At 37.7% G+C, this 27,550-nt stretch overlaps 1 protein-coding gene across 1 annotated transcript; it reads left to right on the top strand.

Annotated features, from left to right (window-relative positions):
* Positions 1-213: 213 nt before the first annotated feature.
* On the top strand, positions 214-25,411 carry YTHDF2 (YTH N6-methyladenosine RNA binding protein F2). The gene is made up of 5 exons (XM_033114206.1): positions 214-604; positions 1,089-1,113; positions 1,688-1,767; positions 4,536-6,122; positions 24,587-25,411. The coding sequence occupies exons 1-5, from the start codon at positions 578-580 to the stop codon at positions 24,608-24,610; spliced, it is 1,743 nt and encodes a 580-aa protein (XP_032970097.1). The 5' UTR covers positions 214-577; the 3' UTR covers positions 24,611-25,411.
* The last annotated feature ends 2,139 nt before the right edge of the window (positions 25,412-27,550 follow it).

Raw genomic sequence — 27,550 nt, forward strand, 5'->3', positions numbered from 1 at the left:
AGGTCTCTCAGTCTTCAGGGGTCGCTTCCAAACTGAAAAACGAGCTTTGGTAGGTTTTCTCAAGCTGAAGTTACTCCCTCCTGGTGTTAGTTAAAACCTCGTGGTGCGTTCCTGGCCGCCCCCACCCTCCTAGGCCCCAACCCTGAGGCTGCGGGGATGGGGAGGACGCGAACGCCGCTTCCGCTCCTCCAGCCCACTAGAGGGCGGTGCGGCCCCGCCTGGTCCTTCCCGAGGTGCTGCGCGCCCGGCTCCTTCCGCGTGGGTGAGTGAATATGAGAGTCAGCGTCGCGCTGCGCTCGCCGTCCGCCTCCGCCGCGCGGCGCCCTTATTTCGGCTGCGAGGGGCGGGCGCGCGCGTAAAATCATAGAGACGGGCGTTGAGCTCTCGGGCTAGAGCGTCGCCGAGTCGGAGCCGGAGCCCGAGCCGCGCGCTGTGTCTCCGCTGCGTCCGCCGAGGCCCCCGAGTGTCAGGGACAAAAGCCGCCGCTGCGCCGCCTGCTCCCGCCGCCGGGGCTCATCCGTCGCCGCCACCCTGAGGAGAGTCTGCCGCCGTCGCCACCCGTGAGGATCCGAGAGCCATGTCGGCCAGCAGCCTCCTGGAGCAGGTACAGGCCCGGCCCTCATGCCTCGGCCATTGTGTGAGGCGAGAGGGAGCCTGACTAGGCCCGGGCCCGCCGCCCCCGGTCTGGCCGAGCCGAGGCGGCGCCTCTCGCGGGCCGGGTTTCGGGCCTCACAGGCCGGCCGCGCCCTGCGCCTCGCCCTCAGCCCGCTCTTCCCGCTTCTCCCTGGGCCTCGGCTCTCACTGGCTGCGCCGCGTTCCCTCCTCAGCGGGCCTCATTTTTCTTCCTTGTTCCCTTTCCCTTCCTTGAATCCCTGGCCCCCTGGCTTTGCTTCTGGCGCGTCGTCCGCTTTTTCCCCGCGGGCCCCCCGGCCTAGCGTGTTTTCCTGCCTCCCCCTCACCACCATTCCTGACGCCTCCCCTCAGGCCTGCTCCTTTATTTCCTTCTCGGGCCCGGCTTTAATTTGTCTTTCCTTTTCCATTTCTTCCTCGGACAACTTGCTGCTCGGCGACGTTTCCTTCGCCCGCAGAGACCAAAAGGTCAAGGAAACAAAGGTGAGCCCAGCTCCGCCGGTGGCCCCGGGCTGGGAGGGGGACCCGGAGTAGTGGGGGCGGGGTCTCCGGGAAGCGCCCCTGGGCGAGGACCTTTCCCAAGCCGCTTAGTTCGCAGGTGCCTCATACTTAAGTATTCGACTCTTTCGGTGTGTTCTTGCAGCTGGCTAACAGCTTTTTAGCGAACAAGGAGTAATTCATTAAGGGTGGGGGTGGATTCGGTTTTGAAATGTCTCACTCAGGTCCTTAGTTTCCTGTAGGTCTTAGAAGGCCTTTGTTTTTCATCCTCGTGGATCACACTCTGGAAGTACTCACATGTGACGGGGGAGGGGAAGCGGGAGGACATTGAAATCTAGAGGAGCCAATAAAATGACCTTTTTAGATCAACTTGCTCTGGGTGGAGGGAGACTTTCACTGACGAATATTGTTAAGCAGTCACTCTCATCTTTATCCTTTTGAGATTCAAACTTAATTGCTCTATTTAGTAAGGTTTTTCCCTGGTTAGGCTATATTTGATTAGTTTGGGAGGGAGATTGTACGATTGAGGCACTCCTAATTTGAATTTTTTTCCCTTTAGTACAAAATGGATCTGTACATCAAAAGGATGGATTAAATGATGACGATTTTGAACCTTACTTGGGTCCACAGGCAAGGCCCGTGAGTAGTTAACCATTTACATACCTGGTCAAAGGGTGTATACCATTGTTCTTTCTCTGCTTTATCGATAAAGCTCGTTTTCCGGGGGTGACTTTCTTAATATTAAAAAGTTGTTACAAATGTCATAGATCATTAAAATTTCCATCTCTCTTGTCAGCAAATATATTGTACTGAGACTAGTCCTGGTGACATTTTACAACGTACTAACAGTAACATCTGTTTGAGTAATTCTTCCTCCTTACCAAGAATATACAGTGCAAAACTTAATACTTTCCAGTGTTAAACATTCTGAATTTTCACCCCTGAAACCTTTTCTGTTTGGAAAATTGGATTCATTTGTGATGGGAAAAACTAATATAAAATCACCTGAACTGAATAGTCTTCCTTTTCTGTGGCCACTAGTAAGTGGTTTTTAGATTAGCAGAACTATTTTGGAGTTAGGTACTCACATTTTCGAGTACAGCTGTATCTGCATCAGTAGAGACCAACTTTGTATATCTCTGGAGTCTCACTTAAGGGAGCTATAGTATTTACAGAATCAAGTTAAGGGAAGATAAAATACTTCTCAGCACGAACTAAGATCAAGAATGATTGAGGTTTTTGCAGTGTAATTTGTCTTCTGATGTGAACATTAGTTGCATCCAGGTACGTGATCCTTGCACATAGAAACTTTATAGTTCTTTTGTATAAATATCTTGGGTACCAAAGATAGTCACAAAGTTGTAGCAATTAAGTATAACTCCCCAGACTAATAAATCAGAAGGAAAATTGGCAATAACTCATCCAAAATATCCTAAAAGAAGCTTATGGAACATTTATATAAATTCTGAACAGATGCTGTATGTGTTAATAGTCTAGAATAACTTGACATATTAGCGTATGCCCATATTTGGACCCAATTCTTACATAAAAGTTTTAGATTTCTTACGTAAAAATTTCTGCTTTGAATGTATAGAAACCACTTAAGCAAGTGATTGGAAAAGTTTTTGCAGAAGACAACCAGTTAATCAGGAAAAGTAGGAGAGGAAGTAGAGGAATGAACTATTAATAGGTTCCTGCTATTGAAGTAGTTTGCTTACGTAATTATAACAGGGAGAGTGGGAGCATTTGGAAATATAATTGTAGGTAGTTCTTGTGAAGCATTGTGTAATTCAGATTTTTGAGCTCAGGGGCATGTGGGAACCTGCCAGTTCAGATGTAAGCATTCAGCTATATAATGGCATAACCTGTGATATTAAGTGCATTTGTTTTTTTTCTTTCTCAAGCTAAATTGAAATGTCTTTATTTAAAAAATATTGGGGAAAATATAAATCTTGGTTGAATAGACAGCCTGAGAATCTTTGTCCATTGTAGTTTGTTGTCAAGAGTAATTCATTTATTTTTTTAACCAATTTTTCATTGCCTTATGTTGGAATAATCTTTCAGGCTTAATCCATTGATTTATATAGACTGAATTTCTTATACATAATGGGTTTGGGTTTATTAAAATATGAACACTATCTTCGAGAAACACTGTTGAGAGGTCTACGTATGAAAAGAGTTTTTTTTGTTTGTTTGTTTTTGTTTTTAAGGAAAATTTAAGTTGGCAGAGAGAAGCACTACCATTTTATCAAACCACATTAGTGGAAACATTTACTTTTGAAGAGATGTGTTTTAGTGACTAGGGAGAAATACTACTGGTGGTAATACAAACCGAAGGCCTAATGTAGTTATGGTCTTCCAGATATCTTAAGAGCAAAACTCCCTATTTTGACTAGTTAATGGATTCTTATGTTCAAGAGCTACTTTGAAGTCAGGGTAAAGTATTGTTGACTTTTGAGTTGAGCTGTATCTACATCTATAGAGATCAATTTTAGGTACCTCTAGCTTATTTAAAGGACTATTATGTGAACTATAGGATTCATAAAAAAGAAGTGAAAATACTTTCAGCACAAACTCGGATAAATGATTTAGGTTTTTGCAGTGTAACCTGTCTTTTAATGCATGTAAGTTTATATTTCTGGTTGTTCAGGATGGTTCCTTTTTAAAAGATGATGGACTGTATAGTGTCTTTGGAATTACGCTCCTGTTTTTAATGAAAAGATTAGGTGTGCATTTCAGCTTACAGCCATTAATTTTATAGGAGAAGCAGAACAGGTAGTAACATTTTTCTAGTTTTAAATGCTCTGGAAGCTACTCTATATTTCCTTTCTAAGTTATAATTTAATAGTGACATCTGTTGATGTTCCCAGGTAGCTTGCCAAGAGGCTGCCACTGTAAACTAGGTATAGTGAACCTTGCCTTTTGGTTTGATTGAGGAATGGCTGCACAGATTTTTGGGATAGAACTTGAAATTTCCAGTTCTTTTTGTTTTATCTGTTATAGTGTAGTTTTAGTAGGAAACTTTTGAACGCTCCTTTGTTGTGCCAGAATTCCCACTCACATCCAGAGATACTGATTTGAATAAAAGCATCATCTCAACACTTTCTATATATAGAGCAATACTTAACTGTTGGTGAGATCTGGGGTTTTCCCTTTACTGAATTATAGTGCTAGAGTTAAGGCCTATATTCACTGTAAGCCAGTTTAATTTTAAACGTTTCAATTATTAAACCAAAATATCTAACAATACAAAAATAGCAAGTTTATGGGAAGAGAATATCTGAAATGGTTACTTTTTTTATGGTAATAGTGGAAATATTTGAATTATGTAAATAATTGGGAGAGTAAATGTCCTGATCATTTTTGTGTTTAGTTTTGATTTGCCCCCCTTTTTTTTTCTTCCACAGAATAATGCATATACTGCCATGTCAGATTCCTACTTACCCAGTTACTACAGTCCCTCGATTGGCTTCTCCTATTCTTTGGGTGAAGCTGCTTGGTCTACTGGGGGCGACACAGCCATGCCATATCTAACTTCTTATGGACAGCTGAGCAACGGAGAGCCTCACTTCCTACCAGATGCAATGTTTGGACAACCAGGAGCCCTTGGTAGCACTCCATTTCTTGGTCAGCATGGTTTTAATTTCTTTCCCAGTGGGATTGACTTCTCAGCTTGGGGAAATAACAGTTCTCAGGGACAGTCTACTCAGAGCTCTGGATATAGTAGCAATTATGCTTATGCACCTAGCTCCTTAGGTGGAGCCATGATTGATGGACAGTCAGCTTTTGCCAGCGAGACCCTCAATAAAGCTCCTGGCATGAATACTATAGACCAAGGGATGGCAGCACTGAAGTTGGGTAGCACAGAAGTTGCAAGCAATGTTCCTAAAGTTGTAGGCTCTGCTGTTGGTAGTGGATCCATTACTAGTAACATTGTGGCCTCTAATAGTTTGCCCCCAGCTACCATTGCTCCTCCAAAACCAGCTTCTTGGGCTGATATTGCTAGCAAGCCTGCAAAACAGCAACCTAAGTTGAAGACCAAGAATGGCATTGCAGGGTCAAGTCTTCCACCACCCCCAATAAAGCATAACATGGATATTGGAACTTGGGATAACAAGGGTCCTGTTGCAAAAGCCCCCTCACAGGCTTTGGTTCAGAATATAGGTCAGCAGCCAACCCAGGGGTCTCCCCAGCCTGTAGGTCAGCAGGCTAACAATAGCCCACCAGTGGCTCAGGCATCAGTAGGGCAACAGACACAGCCGTTGCCCCCACCTCCACCACAGCCTGCCCAGCTCTCAGTCCAGCAACAGGCAGCTCAGCCAACACGCTGGGTAGCACCTCGGAACCGTGGCAGTGGGTTTGGTCATAATGGGGTGGATGGTAATGGAGTAGGACAGTCTCAGGCCGGGTCTGGATCTACTCCTTCAGAACCTCACCCAGTGTTGGAGAAGCTACGGTCCATTAATAACTATAACCCCAAGGATTTTGACTGGAATCTGAAACATGGCCGGGTTTTCATCATTAAGAGCTACTCTGAGGACGATATCCACCGTTCCATTAAGTATAATATCTGGTGCAGCACAGAGCATGGTAACAAGAGACTGGATGCTGCTTATCGCTCCATGAACGGGAAAGGCCCCGTTTACTTACTTTTCAGTGTCAACGGCAGTGGACACTTCTGTGGCGTTGCGGAAATGAAATCTGCTGTGGACTACAACACATGTGCAGGTGTGTGGTCCCAGGACAAATGGAAGGGTCGTTTTGATGTCAGGTGGATTTTTGTGAAGGACGTTCCCAATAGCCAGCTGCGACACATTCGCCTAGAGAACAACGAGAATAAACCAGTGACCAACTCCAGGGACACTCAGGAAGTGCCTCTGGAAAAAGCTAAGCAGGTGTTGAAAATCATAGCCAGCTACAAGCACACCACTTCCATTTTTGATGACTTCTCACACTATGAGAAACGCCAAGAGGAAGAAGAAAGTGTTAAAAAGGTAACCAGCTTACCATTCTTAAGACTTTTAGGGAAGGAGAAGGACTAGAGAGAACAGGAGAAGGTATTATATTGACTGTTAATAAAAGCTCTGTAAATAACACAAGTATCACTTAACAGTTCAAGCCTTTATGGAAGTATAATTGGTCGTACTATTTGAACCTTAGTGTGAAGGAATGTGGGAACATTAATGGAGGACAGATATTTGGGCTTGAAAACAGAAAGTGTTGAGAAACTGAATTTATATGATGCAGAAAGGGTTGAAGAATGAGTTTAAAAGAAATGCAAAGCGAATGATTGATGTAATAGAATCATGGAAATTAAAGTAGGAAAAGATTGAGTCTGTAATAAGGCAGAAAAAAAGATAAAAGTTCTGTTGGAATTAACTTGGCCTAAGGGGTACTGTGGTTTTTTTCAAGAGTTGGTGTGTCATCAAGCCTTGACATTGCCCTTCAGCCTGCCTGCTGACAACTGGCAATGTCAAGGGGATGTTTCTTAGAACTTACTTTCTTGTTTCTCTCCTTAGTAGTGTTCTTACTTTTTTCAAAATCCTTTCCCCGTTGGAAAAGTTAATGTTTATTATATAAAACTTGGAAAACAGCTAATCAGGAAAAGCTGACCTCTTGCCTTTAATATTTTGTATTCCTGAACAGTCACTTTCTCTTGTTTCCTTTGTAACAAGTGGGAATGTGGGCAGAGTGATGGTTTAGGTCCAAACTAAAGAGTTGAGTTTATTTGAAAGAGTTGGTAATGCCTGGTCCCTGTGTATTGAGTGAATGTAAACTTTAGGACCAAAAGGAAGTGATAAACTACTGGTTGAGGCAGATCATATATTAATATTATCTAGAACTTAGACATATTTAAATATAGGAAGTGGGTGAAAAGATTATGGGCAAGGAGGAAAATTTTTAAAAAGATCTCTATAAAATGATTGAGAATCCTGAGTGGTTAGCCTTAAATATAAAATAAAAAGCAACCTAACAAGCTTATGTAAATGTATTTTCCTTAAATTTGTCGTGAATTCATAGGGACCTTATATATTTGATGTAGGATCTGAGGCACTTGTTATGTCTATAAAAACTGAATCCTTTGAGCAGTGGGAGGAGGACTCTGGTAGATTCTCCACCTCTATAACAATCAGAGGTGCATAGTTGTCCAACTAAAGCAGGATGGTTGCTATCTGATACTCTAGTGTGTACACACAAATAAGAAATGGAGATACACTTGTCAATGATGCTCAAAGTGCTGGGGAAATGTTAGCTGTCAGAAACATTCTCCTTTTTAGTCCTTTAAACTCTCCTCTTCCCTTCTCCAAAGTTTTAACTTAAAATCTGCCATAATCTTGTAGAAAAAGATAGTTTACTGGTTATTTTTGCCAGATAGCTGAAAGGCTCTAAAGATGCATTCAGAAGCTCCTGTTTCTAGAGGTGCAAGGAAGGGGGCCATGACCATGTAGTGGCATGACAGATTTTTAATGTGTATGGAGGGCATCCAGGTGCTTAGTTTAACCACTTGAAACATGCATAATATCCATCTCATACTATGAATCTGCTTCCTTTCATCTGCAAAGTTCTGTCCTACATCTTGTGATTAAAAGCAGGATGACAAAGACAGGAATATTTTTAGGAATGCATAGCATAGATGCTGAGATAAACTGATACGTGTTAGAGCCAGTGAGGAAACTTTTTTTTAAAGGTGGGCACAGCTCACAGTGGCCTATGCGGGAACGTAGCACCACGCTCTAACCAACTGAGCTAACCGGCCACACCAGTGGGGAAACTGGTTTAAAAACAGAGTAGCCCAGATAGGCAAGAAGGTCAAACGAAGAAGTAGGAGATGAGACAGTGAAAGCAAGAGGTTGGAGTGATGTGAGAAAGGGATCATAAATCAAAGTGTAGGTGGCCTACTATACAAGCTAGAAAGCAAGGAAATGGATTTCCCATAGAGCTCCAGAGGCATCCAGCCCTGCTGAAACTTTGGCTTAAGCCCAGTGAAACATTTAAGACTTCTGGCCTCCAGAACTGTAACAGAATAAATTTGTATTGTTTTAAGTCACACACACACATAATAATAAAAACGAAGTAGCAAATTTGAAGAAGTAGCAAATCTGAGGACTGTTAATTTATGTAAACTTTTAATCAAGTATGTGTTGTATTAAATTCACTTGAGTGGTTCAGTGAATGATAATTTTAACTTCTTAAGTAGGTATAAGATTCATATGTTGGAATTGGCCAGTCTTGTGATGTTTTCAGAGTGAATGTAGTAAGGTTTAGGGTCTTTGTTAAGCTAACTAATGGATCTTCCTTAAAACCATTCCATAAAGACCTTTGAATAAGTATCCTAATTGTTCTCTGGCAAGTGAACAAACCACCAAGAAAAAAAAAATAAAAGCTTCAATTATACTTGTGTCAGATTACTTTTTAGTTTACCCTTCTGTGAGAAGAACTTGCTGGGGTTTCAGAAAGGTCCCTGTGATTACTTCTAAACCCAGTTACCATTTCAGTCAGTATTGCCTTACTCCGTTGCCCACTGTTATCCTTAACATCCTTACATAACTGACTGTAAACTGTTCTTCCACGCTTTGTTAGGCTTCCAAGACAAAACAAGTTTCATGAGAATGGGGCTGATGTGTAGCTTATTGAGGCAATAGAGTCCCTTAGGTTGGGTGTGTGTACCTTTGTATTATTTACAAGATTGCAAAACATCTTCGTGCCAGATGGGCATGGTAACTCAGTAAGTAGGGAAATACTTAAACTTCATCCTGAAAATAATGTCACAGCTATTGCAAAGTTCTGATACTGGGCACGTATCTTGGCAGAAACACTGAAGCAGCATTACAGCCATTTTTGCCTAGTATTATTACTGACTTGTTCTGTCACATGGTCTAATTCAGTCTCAACTTTGGAATAGTCTGCATTATTTGTAATAGTCCTGCATTAACGATAATGTTTTTAAATAAACCTCATAATAGTTGGTTTAGTTTTTGTCTTGTATTTCTAGCCTTTTGACTATAGGTAAAAAGAATAGTAGAGGGGACTAAGAACTGCGTAAGTCTCTTAAAGCCTAGGCCAGTGTTATACTCAGGCACTTGGGTAAATGAATTTTTTGAATAATAGGAAAGCTAATGGGCGAGTAGAGATAGACATCTAGAGACGATGTGATTATAGTGACAACAGCTCAAGGTGTATATTTTTAAAAATTTCATTTCTGTTAGGTGAGAATAGCAGGATTTCTTTTTTTTTTAATTTTTTCAATTACAGCTGACATTCGGTACTATATTAGGTTTCAGGTGTACAACGTAGTGGTTAGACATTTGTTTAACTTAGGAAGTGATCCCCTGCTAAGTCTAGTACCCACCTGATAATCATAGAATTGCAGGATTTCAGTACCTCTAAAATTAATTCCTATTTTCAAGCAGACAACTTAAAAATGGTGACTTGGACATACTTAAATTTTATTGTGCTGTTTAAGGAATGAGATGAAGCTTTTTATCTTTTCTTTGAACAGCTTTACTGTGTGCTAGACACTACAGAGAAACCAGGAGTGTATTATCAGGGATCCTTACTCTAGTGACAGGTAACAGCGCAAAACAGAAAAGTGTATTCTCAAGGTATGTACAGGATGCCAATTGGGAAGCTTGAAGATTGCCTAACCCCAGCCTGGTCTGTGGGTGGATTGGTCATAGAAGAGTCCTGGAAGAAGGGATCTCTGAGCTGAATCTTGACAGATGTAGAGAAGATAGATATATTTTGGGAAGCGTGAACATAGGTTCAGAACAGCCCAAATCTGTAACACTGTATAGATAACTTGGAAGAGGAATTCCTGTATAGTTTAAGAGCAAGTCTAATTGGTATTTGTGGAATGAATTTCTCAAGAGGAAAGTTTGGAGATTAAATTAGTAAAAAGGAGTTGAATGAAATGTTTATGCAGTTACTTTGATATAGAAAATCTATTAAGACAGGTACAAAGTTGGCTTTAAAAAAATTATTCGAGTCTAATTTGAATAAGGATGGAGGAGCTCCTTGATGTAACCTTTGCAAGGAAGATGAACAAGTGTGTGGTAATAATAGATATATTTGTGAATACATACAGCTCACTTCTTCCCAGTGTTTCATAATATGTTACCGTTATTTCTCATCATAATGTGCCTTAGTGTTTGGCAGAATGTTTAGCTTAGAAGAGATGATTTGGAAGGGGAATATGATAGCTGTTATCAAATGCTTTTAAAACTGGTAGGTTTATTCTCTATGCCAAAGAGCACTGGAACCAATGGGTAGAGGTTATAGGGAGGAAGATTTTTGTAAGTGAAAGGGAGAACTTTCTAAAAATGGAGTTGTTAGTCACAGGGTTTCTAAAAGATCTTTTATTAGACAGTGTTGTAGGGAAGATTCATACATAGGATAATCTAAATCAGAGACACCAAGGATAAGAGAGGGTTAGCTGGTCCAAGATAACATTTGAAGTTCGTGGAAGAGGAAGTGATGCTACTAAACAGCTCTTTTTTGGAAGGTTATTGTTTCTGTTCAATAATTTAGTACCTAAATACTTATGACATATAAAAAATAAAGAACTTGAGGCTAGAAGGACATGAAGGCAGAAAGAATTAGTGGATTTCCAATGAATCTTACTACAGATTAGGTATGTGGGTGATTATTGTTTTTTTGTTTGTTTATTTTTTAATATATGTACTGCGTTAAGTATTAGTGAAAAAAATTGTAACCTAGAATTTACTAAAGACTTGTTCATTAAAGGAACACAGGCATGATTATTGAAGAGAAATGTTTTCTTTTTCTAAAATCCAGTTTTTCTATAGTGTTGGCACAAGTAATGTTTCTCTTTATAAAGAAGTATATTTTTTCCTCACAACCATTTTTTTCCCCCTCATAACCCTTTAATTTGGGCATTTTGCCCCTTGTTGAGAAATATTCGAAGTAATCACCATGGCTCCATTTTCAACTTTAGAAAAATTTAAAAATAGCCAAGTTTTAGTGATAACAAAAGTCAGAGAGGAAGAAAACATCACTTTAGCCAAATATATTGTTTTCTTCTTATTAAGTCCTTAGGAAATAAATAACCATGGGTATTGTTCCTTTCCATTTAACATTTCCCTGCTCCACTGCTGTTTTAAATTTCCTCTTCACAACTAGCTAGTGGATATCCTGTTTTAATTGGGATGGCAAACCTGAACTTTATGTAAAATTCTAAGGCTTTCTCTGTCTACTACTGTCTTGCAGATGAATTTCCTTGTCCATCTGCCAAAAGGGTTGAGGAAATTCTATTTGTATTACTCATCACCTTCCTTGCTTTGTGGATGATAAAATAATGCCTTTCTGCATTAAAGGAGGACTAGAAGAGAATAGATGGCACTGAATTTGGATCTCTTTGAATCATGCTTTTGTATCCATTTTTCAAAAAATGTTTTTGTTGATTGCCAGATAGAACAGATAAACAAGGCACCATCCTTGCCTTAGGACCAGTGTTGTTAAGAGGACAACAGAATGGATATGGTATAACAGTTGTAATAGAAGAATGAAGAAATGTTTTGGCTTTCTGGAGAAGAGTGATAACTTTGGGGAAATTAAGGAAGGCTTTATGGCGGAATAACATTTGAACTATGTCAAATAGAATGAGTAATAAGTACTCAAATGATAGCACAGTGCTCAGCATGTAAGTGCTTGGCACATAGTGCACATAAAAGTAAGCTATCTCATCTAATATATCATTCTCATATTACAGATGAGGAAGCAAGTGCAAAGAGGTTACTTATACAAGGTCTCATAGCTAATAAATGGTGGAGTTGGTATTTCAGTGTAAGTCCAAAGATGTGCCGGATCTGGCTAATTGTGAGCCAACTGTTTAGCTTTCAAGAATGTTAGCAAGCTGGTTGTTAAAAAGTCATTATGAAACAAATTATATAAACTTAAATACATTGTATTAAAAGGTGTTACATTAAATTACATTATAAATTACAGCTTGTAATATGAATTAAAATTAAACTACATAAACTTAAAATACCATTGTTATTACCACTGAACCATAATAAATATTCAGATTCATCCCTCTTGATGTTATTTACACCTATTGTATCAATATATAATACTGTGCTATTTATACATCTCAATGCCACATTCAGTGATACCACATTGGTATTTGAAATCAGCCATGTTTACACAATGGAAATTGGCAAATGGGATATACAAATCAGGACTTGAGTTACTTTTCTAGACTTAAAGTGATGGAAAAAAATGTTAATGCAGTTCAACTTAAGCGTGTCATGTTTGTACCTCTGATATGTTTTGAATTAACACAAAAATTTGAGGAAATTTTAAATTACCCAGTTTTGCAAAGAAGTTCCTCAAATCACTTGACGAACCAGTGAAGTTCTGACATGTCTTTGTTTTTTCACTTTTGTCTTAACAAATATGTTGGAACTACAGCCAAAGAGCCACAGTCTTTCTAGCCTCCAAACCCAGAAAAGTGGGGAGAAGGGCGTTCTAGGAAGAGACAGAATGTCTTGTGAATGCTTAGGTTATGTTTTCAGAATAATGAGAAGTTTAATGTGGAAAAGAATGGTAAATGATAAAACTGAACAGGTTGGTTGGGCCCAGTTTATGCAGGACTTTGGATTTTATCCTATTTAATTTTAGTTGGATTGTGGAGGAAGGGTAGTAGTTATGTGGAGTGACAGTTTGGAGGACAGGAAGGATGAAATACTGAGCATTGACTTTGGTAGGTTCTTTCACAGACTTTAATCCCCACACCAACCCTGGGAAGCAATCTCCTCCCATATTTGCAGATAGGGAAAGGGAAACTCAGGTTAGCAATTTATCTAAACTTGTCTATTTAAATTAAGAGAGATAGGTGTAAGTGACTCAAAGATTAAGTGAGAGGCTAGTCTGGGAGAAAAAGACAATTGAGAGCATGAACCAAGATGATGGAGATGGGGAAGTTGGATTTGAAGAATGTGTTAGATGTGTTTGCCGACTAGTTATTAAAAAAAAATTAATATGGGATGCACAGCAGGTCAGGGTTAGGGTTTGGAGATGTGTTGGCTTTTGGAAATAGTGTTTGGGGTACTTGTGGGACAATAAGCTGAGTGTAGGATCTGGAGTTCAGGAGAGAGATCTGTTGATAGAAATGTGGGAGTTTTCAGCCCTCAGTATAGGCAAAGGCATGAAAGAGTTTAAATTATTCAAGAATATTGGTAATAATGGCTGAAATTATATTGAACACTTTGTATATTGTCAGTACACAGCTGTTCTGAAAACATACGTGTTTTCATAATTCTCGTATCATTGTGAGGTTAGGTACAAATTGTGAGGTAGGTACAACTAGCTCAGTTTTACAGATGAAGTCACTGAAGCACAGAAAGGAGTAAATAACGTTGCAAAGTCTCACAAGCTAAGAAAGCAGAGCTGTTCCTACTTTGGCAGTGTGGTTCTAGAGCCAACATGCAGTGAGAAAAGAGGGCCAAAGAAAGAACCCCTAGAAATAACAAAATTTAAAGCATGGGTTAAAGAGAGAGCAAGTGAAACAGATTGAGATGGAATAGTCTGAGTTTTAGAAAGTGAACAAGAAAAGGGTTATATCTTTTCTTTTTTAAAATTTTTTAAGGGTGTTTTTCCAGGACCCACCAGCTCCAAGTCAAGCAGTTGTTTCAATCTAGTTGTGGAGGGCGCAGCTCACAGTGGCCCATGTGGGGATCGAACTGGCAACCTTGTTAAGCGCACTGGGCTCTAACCAACTGAGCTAACCAGATGCCCGGAAAAGGGTTATATCTTGAATTAGAATTTCAAGCAGTGAGGTATAATCAGTTTATTCAGAGACTGCAGATAGGTAGCACATGATGACTGCAAATGCCAACCGGCTATCTGTTGAATAAAAGTAACATCAGAGTGCTTTGTTCTTAGGAGTTTGAAGGTTTTAGTCTTGACACATTTAACAGACTGCATTTGTTGATTCTATTATTCCAGCTCTCCCTACCCACAAAGTCTTTCAAGCTGTCTGTTACAAGCCTTAAAGAGATTTAATGAAGTAACACCAGCTTTTATTTAGTTAGTATGGGCTGTTTTGGTAAATTAGACCATATAGAAATGTCTGAAGTACAATTGAGTATTAAAAATGGCAGTATTCTGTTTTTGATATGGCTAACAGATATGGCTAACAGTTTTCAATCTTGCAGTGGAATTACCCCTCCCCCTCCTGTTTCCAAACAAAACCTTAAACAGAACCCCCAGGAATGTCTAACTTTACATGCTTAGCTTCCTTCTCCTGGGAGATTCCCCAAGCATCTTTCTATGAAGCATACGAGTAATTTGGAACTCATTGGATGACATGAGTTTTTTAAAGCAGGAATGTTGGATGGAAGTTGGTGTGGGAGTCTTGAAATTGAAGAACTATAAGGATTCTGCAGCTTCAGCATCTCATCTAGGTGTGTTTGGTTTATTTAGTCTGGAGGGAGAAGGGGATGAGGCAGACATACATCTCACAGGAGATGGAGAGGGTACCTAGCTGGCTTTGACTGCCCTGGTTTAAGAGACAGTATGGCAAGGAACTGTTACCTGCAGCTGCTTAGGAGTTTCATTCAGAGAAAAAGCGCTGTTCCCTGAATTAGGGCAAACAAAACAATCTCTACCATTGAATCCTGCAAGTCTATACGTGAGCGAGGAAAACGGCTCTGAGTGTGGTAGCATAGATCATCGTTTCTGCCTTTCTCCTCCACAGAAACAGGTAATTCAGTTTAAATATGCATGCTGCTGCCACCTTCCCAAACCAAATTCTTCTGCTTATAACAATTAGTTCAACATATAGCGCCCTAATCATTTTTGATGCTTGCTCAATAAGCCCTCATTGAACTGATTTAACTCCAGTTAACCACAGGGAGAAGATATCAAGTAATGAGATGATATAAATGGGACAGTATAGGACAGTGTAGTATATTAAAGTGCTAATTTTACAGTATGAGACCAAGTGCAGAAGAAAAGCATAACAAGACCAGTTATGACTAGAATAAAGACATTTTTGTCTGGAAGACTGGATTTGAGTAGGGTCTGGAAGGATGGATGGGAAAAAATAGTGGAAAGATGAAGGAGGAAAATGGCTAACCTCCAAGTTTGAATTGTTGGATATGGAGGGGAAAGGGAAGAGGCAAGCAGTTTCTTTTCTTTCTAATTTATTTGCTCTTACTGCTACTGTAATATCTAGTGGTTCTTATGGAATAATTAGTACTCCTCTGCATATGTTGAAGTTAAAAATTTGGCCATATCACTTGTGTAATCATGAAGCCATTTAGAAAAGGTAGACATAAGTTTTGGCTTCGTGTGAACTTTTTTGGTAATCAATGTGGATAAGCATACAGAACTTTTAAAGTGTTTGCATGTAAAAAGTTTGCACTGTGCAAATTTTATATTACTATTTTCAAATGTTACCTTTGCACTTGTTTTTCATTGTAAAGTATAACCAAATTATGTGTAGGAAAAAAAGAAAAATCACCCATAATTCCTCTACTCTGAGAGAGCCATTCCTTTTGACATTTTTCTTTCTCATCTTCACCTACACAAGTGGTTTATACGTTTATATTCTGTATAGTGTTTTATCCTACTCTTCCCCTTACTGAAGTATTTACCCATTCTTAGTCATTTTTTTGACATCTACATATTAGGCACTTTTCATATCTTTAATCCCTTACAATAATCCTGTAGAATAGTTAAGATTATCTCCATTTTACAGGTAGGGAACTGAGATTCAAAGAGAAATAACTTTCTGAAGACACTTAGCTACGTTGTAGAAGAGCTAGAATTTCTTTTGCCCCAAAGCTTTGTTCTTATACCTTGCTGCACCTTCACATTTATTCAAAATAGCTAACAATAATGTTCTATTACCTATTGATGCCAGTAGCAGTCACCTCTTTGTGGGTCTGTGAGGAGAGCATAATTGAAATTTCAACTTTTATTTAAGCACTCAGGTTTAATTGTCTCTCATCAGGAGCATGAAAATGGAGTGAATTGGATCTACTCTACCTAACCTTGTGAAAGTTGCTGTTAATGACAGGCAGCAGGAATAAGGGGGAACAAAAATGTTTCTGGATAATGTTATAAAATTAAGCGGGAAGATTTAAGTATACCCCACTCTCATTTTGTACATAAACTGCAAGATTACCTTACTTTTAGTGGCATAGCTAGAACTAGAACCCAGACAAGTTCTTGGGTAATTCAGTCATTTACGACACGTTACTTTACATGGAGTCCATAAGCCGGCAAAGGGATGGGGAGAAGAGCAGGGTGGACCTGGGTGAGAGCTTCATTGTATAAACTCTCCCCCCGCCAAAAAAAAAAAAAAAAAGATTGAAAACAAACTGAGTCATCTGGAAAGTATTTATAAAAATACCGATAACTAGGCTCTGCCTTCAGACTTAACTAAACTAGAAATTTTATTTAGTAAGCTCCCTAGGTATTTCTTACAGGATTAGAAGTGATTGAAGAGAAGTTTCTCTGTTTGCACAAGTTACCATATGGGAATACGTACACTGATTCTTGTCCTCCCTTGCCTATTGAATGAGCCTCTTTGGAGGTGAGGCTCTGGAATCTGCATTCTATCAGGTCTGTAGGTGATTTTCTTGTATTTAAAGTTTGAGAACCCCTGGATTATGTATGTCATTAGTCAGTGTTTTGAGTGCCCCCCACCTCACGTTCCTCATGCTCATTTTCCTGCGAGTTTGCTTTCTGACGTTTTCTTACTTAGTACTGTAATCTTGCTTCCGCCAAACCCCATTACCTGCTAGTTTCAAGACTTCATCTTTAGAAACAATGTTATAATTTACATGTGTCTGATAAGCCGGGCTGGGCTGTACCTTTCAGCACTCTGGCCTATCTTCAGGCTAAAAGGGTCTTTTGAGTAGTTTGCCCATTTTTCATCAGCTATCAGTATTAGGAGCCTCTGGTGAATTGCCTATGCTTTTTGTCCGTTAAAAGGTGGCAGTGTCTTTTGCCTAATAACATGTAACTTCATGTTATAACCTACTCTTTAGAGGTATTATGGCTACTTCTAAGAGGCTTTAATGTTTTAAGTTTTACATTTTATTGCACCTTCCTTTTTGTGGGCACACTAATTTTTTAGAGTTGTTAGGTAATTTTAAGCTATAAGATTTTAATTGCCACTAGCTATCCTGAAGTTGCCCAGACTAAGATGTTGAAGGCTGATTTTTAAAGGTAGTCAGTTTTTGGGATGTGGGAAGGGATTCTATTAAGTATATTACATCGATGGGCCTTTAAAATATTTAGATACATAGGTATTAGGTTGATATTATAAATAGAGCATGAATCCTAGGTTCTGTGGTCTTGTTAACATACCATATGTATAGTAGTGGAAAGGCTGGGACTCTAGAACAAGATCTGGTGTCATATCTGCTACTATTACTGATTTGAGCACATAAACTCTGAGCCTTAGTATTTTTTAAAAATAAGGAAAATACCGTATCAGGTTGTTAGGAAGATCAAATGTATATATAAATGAAGTGTTTACATACAGGTCTTTTATGAATGTGATCCATAATGTCAGGCTTATATATGCATGTGTACACATAAATTTACACACACCTTTGTTTACTTGGAGTAATCAAATTCTTCAGTAACTTTCATGGTACTTAATAGTGCTACTGGTTTTCTATTTTTGGATCCAACCCTTGGAATAGACTGAAAGAAGGTATAAATGCAGAGTATACTTATTGTGGGAGTAGAGGGGATTTGACAAGCTATTACATACCGTATTTGTTTAATTATAACATGTTCTGAAGTGTTTTGAGAAATTGGTTTTGTTGTGAAATTAGTTTCGGTTCAAATGTAGTTCTTACTGGAGAACCAAGGAGTGATCCGGAGAATAGTCGAACCTGTCAAACCATTTCATTTGGTTTGGAGCCTAGTGTTTTCTAATGTTACTTTTAGTTAAGCTGAAAAATGTTAACATTTCTGTTTATCTTATCCCTTGTTCTGTTGCTAGTCAGATTTATTATTCAAGGACTGAAAATAGTGTTTATCCAGGCTTTTTACTTCTGACCCTTTTGGTGAAATGTATATAGTTCAGCCACTAATTAACAGTTTTTTTCCCCCCTTCTTCCGCCTCCCGCCCCCACTCCAGTTCAAGCCGGTGTTTCTCAGTCTAGTTGCGTAGGACACAGCTCCCTGGCCCATGCTGGTATTATGAGCCTTGCACTCAGTAGCCCGCGGCAGCTCACGCCAACCTCTGGCCCAGCTCCAGGGAGAGCTGTTGTTCACAATCTTAGCTGTAGAGGGCGCAGTTTACTGGCCCAGGTGGGAATCAAACCCGTCACCTCGGCGGTAGGAGCACTGTTCTCCAACCACCTGAGCCACCGGGCCAGCCCCTAATTAACAATTTTGATAAAGAATTTGATGGCAGGAAAGGTTATTAGTTAATGCATTTACTTTATATCGGTGCTCCTATTTCAGTTCCCACAAATTCATTACAACTAAATGTCCATTTCTGCACCTGGAAAAATTCTTAAGTGTTTGTGAAGATAGAAGATAGTTTTAATAAAATATTACAGCCCTGCTTTAAATTGTTTTAATAAAATATTACAGACTTGCTTTAAATTGGAGAACTGATGAAAAATATTTTTGTTCCTTTGTCTCTGGAAGGCAGAATATTACATATAAGTCATTCTTGCTGCCATTAGCCTCATTTAACTCTTATTCACATATCAGAAACTGTAAAGATTGATAAGCCATAGAAAGCAATGAAAGTGATTTTAATATATAATCACATTTTTTTCATGTTAACCTGTCTAAGAATTCTCATTTTAACCAGAGGTACAGAAATTTGTGTTCTTTTCTATCAAGGGGGGGACATAGGACAAATTAGTTGAGGGCCATATTAAGTAGATTTAACTGGGGGAATAAACATTTATCAGATTTTAAAGTTAATAAAATTATACCCAACAAATAAATATGCTTCGGTTGTGTTTTATGGCCCACTTAAAAGTGGAAGGAAAGGGTTGGTAGTAGAAATGAGAAAGGATATTAAGCTAAATAGAGAGCAGATAAGCAGGTATCTACTACAGGTGACCCTTGAACAACATGGGTTTGAACTACACACGTCCATTTATACATAGATTTTAAAAAATGTACAGTAAATGTATTTTCTTTTATGATTTTAATGTTTTCTCCAATTTACTGTAAGACTACAGTATGTAATATATATGTAACATTCAAAATAATGTGTTAACTGGCTATTTATGTTATGGGAGTCAACAGTCGGCTGTTTAAATTTTGGGGGAGTCAAAAGTTATATGTTGATTTTCGCCTGTATTCGGGGCGGAGGGGGGTCAGTGTCCCTAACCCGTGTTGTTCAATGGTCAATTATATATGTATTACAGAGATTTCAAATGTTCAGACTTTAAGTAACATTGCCACCTTGTGGCTTTTAGGATATTTCCTCTAGAGACGGAAATTTTTTATTTTATAATCATAGATGTAAAGTGGGGAGGGGCTGAAGTGGGGTGGATGAGTAGTGTGAGTTTTACCTCTAGTTATTTAAGCGAAGGACCATATATTGAAGGCTAGAAACATCTCCTTCCGCCCCTTGCCTTTTCTTTACTAAATATTGCCAGGGTAGGACTGGTTGATTAGAAATGTCAATAAATACAGCTGACCTACAAGTGAAGCCCTTTGACCATAAATTGTCAAGGCATTTAGTGGAATTTTTCCCAGTGGTAATAGGAAATAGTCACAAAAGTGAAAGAAAACTTGCCTATAAGGGAAGTCTTTCACAGAAACCTAGAAGGTTTTAATGTCCAGAAGTGGTTAAAAAGAATGGTCCTTGTGTTAGAACATTCTGAATTAACTTTTCTCACTCTAAAGGACTTGTAAAAAGCTGCTAGGCAGACTTTGTTTTCTTTGTTGCTAAAATACTCTTGTATTTGATGACTTTCAGTATACGTCTGAGGAAATAAAAACATTTCAAGGTTTTAAGAATTGTTAAACAAAACTTAAATGCAGCTAATTTTTGCAAAAGAAATAACTGAAAACTGTCACCCCTTCCCATTTTATTAACTTTTTATCTTGAAGTAATTTGAAACTTAGAGAAATTTCAAGAATAGTACAAAGAACTTCCATATACTCTTCACCCATATTTACCAGTGTAATATTTTGCCAGATTTGGTTTATCATCCTTTTTGGAAACGTACGTAATTTTTTCCTGAACCATTTGAGAGTAAATTCCAGACATCATGCCCCTTTCTCCTATTTTGCTGTGTAGTTCCTAAGAACATGCACTTATAATCACATTGCAATTATTAAAGTTAGGAAATTAACAATGACAATACTATTATGTAACCTGCAGATTTTATTCATATTTTAGCAGTAGTCTTAGTGTTCCTTTATAGCAATTTTTTTTTTTTTTTTTTTGTGATCTAGGTTCCGGTAGAGGATCTTTAGTTTTCTTGTCTTTTTAGTTTCTTAATCTGCAGCGGATACACACATATACCCACACCCTACCCTGTTTTGTTTTGATTTTGACATTGACATTTCTGAATAGTATATGCTATTTATTTTTGTTTAATGTCCCTCAGTTTGTCTAAGTTTTTCTCATTAGGTATATTCAGAACATGCTTCTCTGGCACGAATACTACACATACGTGACTTTGTGTCCTCAGTGCATCACATGAGGAAGTTTATGCCATTATTGGTAATGTTAACTTGGGTCACTTGTTTAAGGTGTTCAGCAGGTTCTTCACTATAAAGCTACTATTTTCCTTTTAATAAGAATAGTTTGAGACTATATAAATGCCTTGTTCCTCATCAGATTTTCACCCTTTAGTTTTAGCATTAATTGCTAATTCTTATTAATATTTCAGATGTTACTATGATAGTAGTTCATTTATCATTAAGGCTGTGTAATGCTCCACTTGTCATAGATTTGGGCAGTGGGAGGCCCTTCAAGCAGGATCTTACTGATTCCTGTTTCCAATCTATATTTTTTAAAATGAAAACGTTTAAAAACTAATTTAAATCTTGCATTTAAATCTTGTATTCAATCCCTAGTATTTAAAATCTTGTGAATCATTTAGTTTTTTTTAATTAGTGCTAAATTCATTTATTTTACTTTTTAAGTAAGATAGGATGATTTGAATGCGTAAGTATCTATAATCTCCGAGAAGATGAATGTCATCTTTATTATTTATAACTGTATAAGCTTACTTTTTGTGTATACATCAGTACTGTACAGTGGTCCCCTCTTATCCATGATTTCGCTTTCCATGGTTTCAGTTAACTGCCGTGAGTCATGGTCCAAAAATATTAAATGGAAAAATTCCAGAAATAAACAATTCATAAGTTTCAAATTGGGTGCTGCTGTTCTGAGTAGCGTGATGAAAACTCACGCTCCATCCTGCTCCATCCTGGCAGGCATGTGAATCATCCCTTCGTCCAGTATCCACACGTGTATGCTAACACCCCAGTGTGTGCGCACGTGCACTCCCCCACACATCACTTAGTAGCCATTTGGTTATAAGATCACCTGTAGTGGTATCACAGAGCTTGTGTTCAAGTCACCCTTTACTTAATAATGGTTTGAAAGCGCAAGAATAGTGATGCTGTCAATTCAGACATGTCAAAGAGAAGCTGTCAAGTGCTTCCTTTAAGTGAAAAGGTATACCCATGTATAGGAAAATACATAGCATTTGTAGGGTTTGGTACTATCTGTGGTTTCAGGCATCCATTGGGGGTCTTGGAACATATCCCTTGAGGATAAGTGGGGACTCGACTGTATTTGGAAATAGAGCAATTTAGTCAGCTTGCTGAATTGTTCCAATGTGATGTTTTCTTGATGTTGAGCAGGAGATTAAAGGTAGATAATGCCATTTTTATGTAATTTGCATAACTTAAAATAAACCTGGCATATAGCTTTCCATTAGGACACAGGTTTTGTACTTGCCTTCTTGGCATCGTTGTGTATTTAAGATTCAGAAATGGTTTTACGTTTGAGGTAATACTGAACACGTATTGGTGAGACTTGGTAGCACATTATAAAGAAGAGCAAATTTTGTGTTTGAAAAATGAGTTGATGCAGTAAGTGCAACTACACATTGCTGTTCTGAATTTCTTCTGATTACTCTAAATGGCTTTTAGTAACCATGCTGATGAACTACATATAAGCCTGTTTCTTAGGCAAAATGGATTTGGCAAAGTCTAGGTTTTCTAATTTGTTGGTACAATTTGGGGCTAAATTTGTATTAGGATTATATTACATTAAATAAGAGATAATAGGCAGAATATTTTTCTAGTTTTATTGAGATACAATTAACATATAACATTGTATTAGTTTTAAGCATGCAGCATAATGGTTTGATATATGTATATATTGAGAAATGGTTACCACAGTAACTTTAGTTAACATCTATCACCTAACACAGTTACAATTTTTTTTCTTGTGATGAGAACCAGAATTTTATTTAAAAGTCAATTGTAGCCTGCTATCCATTGCTTAAGCAGTTTGTGAGTGAGGTTAATTGAAGACCTGTTCTTTGCTTTCTGGGAGCTTTTGATTGAGTTGGACTAATTTTACATGAAACAAGATGGTACAATTAATTTCCAGTTGTGGATGCAGATTGAGAAGGACATTGAAAGCTGCAGGGGTTAAGGAAGTCTCAAAGTAGGAATGGGTTTTGAACTGTACCTTGAAGGACAGAAGGATAGACATTTATGGCTTAAAGAATAATAAAAGCATAGGAATGAGAAAGTTAATCAAGAAACACATCAAAGAGTCCAGATTTCCTGAAGCCAAAGGCAGATTTTGATCAGTAATAGAAGAGAAGTTAAATAAATGCTGCCCATCCAAACTGTGAAGACAAAACCCAGGTATGTGAATTTAAAATTGATAGGAGATCCAAGGTACTCTTGAAAGCTTGACTTTGGTCAACTGTAGAGATCTTTTTAAATTGCAGTTTTTCTATTATGAACAATATATTCATCATCAAAACTTTGGGAGAATATATAGAAAGACCAAAAAGAAAGAAAAAGTACTGCAGGCCCAAGAACATTAAAATTTTTGAGATCTCTTATGTTGAACTGAGTTTCTATTCTTGAATTGAGTTTGATGTCAGAGATAGTGTATGGGTGAATTATTAAATTTATTAAATTTGAAATTTCAAAATGGCTTACTTAAAAAAAACAATACCCCACATCTTGTATGTTGGTATGTTGAGTTCATCCCTGAATTCCAGAGACTTGAAGTGGGACATCACAAAAAGATGATTGTTCTTTCTGAATAAATAGTTTACTGTTTTTATATCCATGGAGTAATTTAGTTATAGGATACTCAGTTCACAAAGCCTCACTTAACTTGGTTGACTTTTACATAAATATTTGCAATAACATGGTATAGAAAAAGAGCCATGTAGCCCTAGGTTTGAATCTTGGTTCTTATTTGGTTAGGTGACTAGGTAAACCTTGGTCAGTAATAGTCTTTGTGGGGTAATTACAAAGATCATTATTATGTACAGGAGCGTGGAAGTCCCTAAATGCTAGTCACTGTTCTTTTTAGTAGGAATCATATGTAACTTCAGAACCATAGTTAGCACAGTGTAAGTAAAGGGCAGCAAGTGATCCTACTCAAGTAGATTGAGGAATCAAGTTCAGGCTGTGCTCCTAACCAGTTAAGGCTTTTGCTTTTAAAAGGCATGTGGATTAAGTCATATATTTAAAAATTCTAATATATGAGCTAGTGTGAAATGGAAAGCTGCTTAGGATACATTTATGAAAGGCTTGTAAAGAATGATTCTTAATAAGAAATGAGCATTTAGATTTATTTCAGGGAATTCTTAGGTATTGCAGTCAGTTTTCAAAATCCATCTCTGTGTGTATTTTAAACTCTCTAGGGGAAGAGGATAATTTTCTTTCCTGCTGTGGACTAAGAGCTTTCTATTCTATATGTCAGCTCATTAATTCTCCTACAGCCCTCTGAGATACGTATCCTCACTTTACAAAAACGAAAATTGAGGCTTATGAATATGTCTAGGGCTCTGAGACTAGTATGGGATGACTCTAGTACTGTTAGGTGTGTTTTTGTTTTTAGTTTTTAAAGTATACTATACTGTATGTGGTGTGTGTGTGTGTGTGTGTGTGTGTATGCTGCCTCCCTTCTTCAGGCTGTAGATGGATGTTTGAGTTATTTCCATTAGTCCCATATTTGTAGGGATTGACAAGTACTAGCCTAAACCAACTATAATAGGAAAACAAATCATGTAAGAAATTTTAAAGTCAAAGAAAAATAATTTTGTGTTTATTGTGATGCTTGAATGTTACTACTTTCATTTAAAATATAAGAAGTGAAGATTTTTATTGGTAGATAATACTCTGTATAGCACAAATTAAATTTCTATTGAGTTATTCTATGAAGTTTTAATTCTTAAACATATTCAAATTTTAACCATTTCAATTTTTTTTTAACCTCTAGGAACGTCAAGGTCGTGGAAAATAAAGGGCAGTTCTTCAGACTGCAGCAACTGTTGCATCTGCGTATCCTAAGAGGAAAAAAATGACCTTCAAGAGAATTAGGACTTTTTTCTTAATTTCATTGACTTCAGAGACGATTGAAGACTTGCAGTTTAAGTATTGGAATTTCACAAAAGACATAGGACTTAACTGGAAAATGAAAAAAAAAGAAAAAGAAAAAACTAAACAAAAAATCCCTCTAGATAGTTTAGGTGAAAAATGTCCCTTTTTATTTTGGCTTTGGTTGTGATTTCAGAGCATAATGCTTTTTTTTTTTTTTTTTTTTTTTTTTTTTGTCTTTTTACTATGTTTTTCGGATTTTAAAGTCCGTAAGTGCATACAGTTTTCTCTAATTTTTAAACCCTTTCCTCCCCCCATTTTGACATTTGCACTTGGAGAACACCTGGGAATTTGGTTTTTCCCTTCCGAACTAGAAGAACATTTTTATGAAGAATTTTTGTCTTGGAGAATTTAACAGTGTTACCCAAGGTTATGTCTTTAAGGGTGGTTCATTTTCTCTTACCCTTTGTTACTCAAAGTAAAATACTAGGAGTCCTAAGAAATGTTCTGTTCTTGTACATTATACTGATTAAGTCAGGATTAATTTGATTTCACAGCTAAGAACAGTGGTAAAACTTGTTTACAGAAATGCATTTTGGAAAGAGAAAAATACTGTAAAACGTGAAGTGAATGTTTCTTCAGTTTGTTCAGCCAATGAGGAAAGGGCATTGCCTTTCTTTTTACCATTAATCACTTCTCAATAAACGTGAGATCCTGTTGAGCATCACTTTTACTACCATTTATTAGTATTATTTGAGTCTGGTATATTTCATGAAAGATTTAGAGTGTAAAGAGTTTAAATAAGTGAGGTGGCAACTATTTTTAGAAAGTTTGCTGAGACGAAATCGTTCAGGCTTGTTTTTGTACCTAGGACTAGATAACCATGACCTTTGCAAAGGTGGGCCAAAATTTATAATGTTTTATTTCTGGATACTTCCCAGAGAAGGTAGAGCCACTGCTAAGTCATACAACAAATATTTCATTGTGAGTGCTTATTAGGTGCCAGGCACTGTGCTAACTCAATAGAAACATGGCCAGATAGATGTCTTATGTGCAAAGAGAGCCCAGTATCAAGTATGTATGTGTTTAATCTGAAATACGGCTTATGTAGACAGGATTCCACATGGATGTAGGTCCAAGAATAAATTCCAGTGGGTTTGGGTCTTCGTGAACCATGTAACCATAATGGTATTTTATTCACCATTGTTTATTTTCTAAGGTTTGGGGCTCCTCTCCCTTAAAGATTTTTAACCCTTAAGATGTCCCGATGTTGAAAAGTTAGTTAAATGTGTGCAAACTTCTATAAGAAAGGGTTCTGAAAATGGGTTTTAATACTGTGAACAGTGTTTTGCCCTCAAATAACATTCATCCAGAGTCCAGGCTACTAAATCAAGGGTGTGATAAAATTAATAAATGCTGATTTGTAATTACCATGATAGCTGATACTTCAAGTTGAGAACTTTTCTCTGCCTGTCTGAGACACAGTACAGCATACCTAGATATTCCTTCCTATTTGCCAAGTTTTATAAAATAACATTTCCCCCAAATTGGGGAGTCCTTTGTGTTTTCATCAGTTTGAAGATGTCCAGTCTCCAAATTAGAAATGCAACATTTAGTGTTTTCAATTTTCAAATTTTTGTGACTTTTGAGGACTTCCATGGGTTTGTTTTGTATTTCACCTTCAAAAGGGAAAATATCCTGAGAAAAAACAAATTCAAAAGCAATTTTTACATATATTTTCCTACCTTGTGTTCAGGTTGGATATGAGATCATTCAAGATACCTTTTTGTAATTTGAAATGTTAGTTTAGTTTAAGCCAATGCTTCCTAGTCTTTTCACATCCTATAGAAAATACTGGTGTGGCTTTGGGTGCAAACTGAAAGGAATTGGAGACCCTAAGGAATTGCTCACCTTATTCTCCGAGTGTTGGGGGTGGTCAAGGATGTTGGATTTGTGTATTTAAAAAAAAAAAATCTAAAAACCAATTGGCATTTTTTGTGGTATAGAAATTAGATTATGTTCATTCTAAGAGTTTGGTCCAAAAATTGGTTTGGTGAAGACCCCAAAATGCATCTAAACTAGTTCTCTTATTTGCTAAATGACAACTTTGCCAGTGGAAATGGTTGACTTTTGACTATTTGTTCTCAGTGCTTTTGTTCTGTTGTCATTTGTGAATTTAAGACTTTGAATAGCCATGTTTGTTTACTTTTCTCCATTGTTGAAAATGAGGGGAAACTGACCGATCTCACCATATACCTATCATCAGTGTCAATTCAAAGCATTTTAAACCTTTAATGTGAACAAAATGTATAAATTTTCCATTTATTCAATTTAATCTTAGTTATATTTGATTGGCTATTGTCCCCCAATATGTTCATTTTTTTAAAAGAAAATTTATTTTGGAGTAATTTTAGACTTTTGCAAAAACAGTATGCAGAGTTCTCATATACCTTTCACTCAGCTTCCTCCAAATTTTAACATTTTACATAACCGTAGTACAGTTATCCAAAACAGTAAATATTGATACAGTACTGTTAACTAATCTACAGACCTTACTTGGATTGTGCCAATTGTCCAAGGAATGTCTTTTTTTTCTGGCTCAGCATCCAATCTAGGATCCCATGTGCATTTAGTTGTTTTAACCTCTAGCCTGTCAGTTCTTTAATCTTCACCTTTTATAACCTTGACACTTGGAGAGTACTAGCCAGTTACTTGATAGATAGAATACCCCTCAGATTTGTCTGATATTTTCTTACTATTAGATTGAGGTTATTTTTTTGGCAAGAATGCATAAAAGTCATGTGTCCTTCTCTGCACCTTATATCAGGATACATGATGTTGGTATGTCTTTTTCCTGGTGATACTA

This window comes from Rhinolophus ferrumequinum, chromosome 9 (assembly GCF_004115265.2).
Source record: "Rhinolophus ferrumequinum isolate MPI-CBG mRhiFer1 chromosome 9, mRhiFer1_v1.p, whole genome shotgun sequence".
Classification (NCBI taxonomy): Eukaryota; Metazoa; Chordata; class Mammalia; order Chiroptera; family Rhinolophidae; genus Rhinolophus; species Rhinolophus ferrumequinum.